Source organism: Limulus polyphemus, unplaced genomic scaffold (genome assembly GCF_000517525.1).
Source record: "Limulus polyphemus unplaced genomic scaffold, Limulus_polyphemus-2.1.2 Scaffold4446, whole genome shotgun sequence".
NCBI classification, from domain to species: domain Eukaryota; kingdom Metazoa; phylum Arthropoda; class Merostomata; order Xiphosura; family Limulidae; genus Limulus; species Limulus polyphemus.
Genome location: NW_013670056.1, coordinates 76656 through 77366, shown reverse-complemented (window position 1 = coordinate 77366; position 711 = coordinate 76656). Strand labels below are relative to the sequence as shown.

The following is a 711-nucleotide window of genomic DNA, read 5'->3' as shown; positions in this document are numbered from 1 at the left end:
AGAGTCTATTGATTCTACTTCTTTGCTAACTTTCAGTATTTAAAACATAACTTTTATAACTCTACTACTTACCAAACCATTCTGGCCTGAGTTCTGCTAAACCTTCGATGGTATAATTCAAAACATACATGTAGGTTTTTACATCATTCTTCAACATCAGTTTCAGCATCTTATCATTTGGAGCTACAAAATATGAGTCCGATAACAGCTAGATAAAAAGGTTTGAAAAAACTATGTCAAATTTCTACAGCAAACAAAAATTCATAGTATTCTATTTAGCCATAACAATATAACAGAATATAAAGTTGGCATTCTTAATAAATTGAAAATTTTGTTGCTTTTTTCATTCGCATCTAGTATTTGAAAAAAAAGAACAACAAAATTTCTACTCCTTCAAATATATAACCATGCAAAAGAATTGTGATAAACCCTTAATCTTTTACAAAGAAATAAAGTATGTAAAATATATCAATAATGGTAATGAATTTTATCATATTGGAAAATAGTTTACAGAAATCAGATAAGAGGTTTGATTTACACATTGATATATGGAAGACTATCAGATCAGAAATGTTTATAAATTAATTTGTTAGTTCTGAATATCTTCTTACTATATACAGTGTCCATCACTGTACAACTTGTTGCTTACATTTATATATCCTTCATGAAGTTGTACAACTTGTTGCTTACATTTATATATCCTTCACAATG

The 711-nt window shown here is 27.4% G+C and overlaps 1 protein-coding gene across 1 annotated transcript in view; it reads right to left on the bottom strand.

The window, feature by feature from the left end:
- The window catches only part of LOC106471159 (cholinesterase-like), a 26800-nt gene that overhangs the window by 4171 nt on the left and 21918 nt on the right, over positions 1 to 711 (bottom strand). The window contains exons 7-8 of the mRNA XM_022399774.1: positions 650 to 701; positions 73 to 208 (exon numbers count right to left, since the gene is read on the bottom strand). Coding sequence (XP_022255482.1) covers positions 73 to 208; positions 650 to 701 — 188 coding nt within the window. The remainder of the gene's footprint in view (positions 1 to 72; positions 209 to 649; positions 702 to 711) is intronic.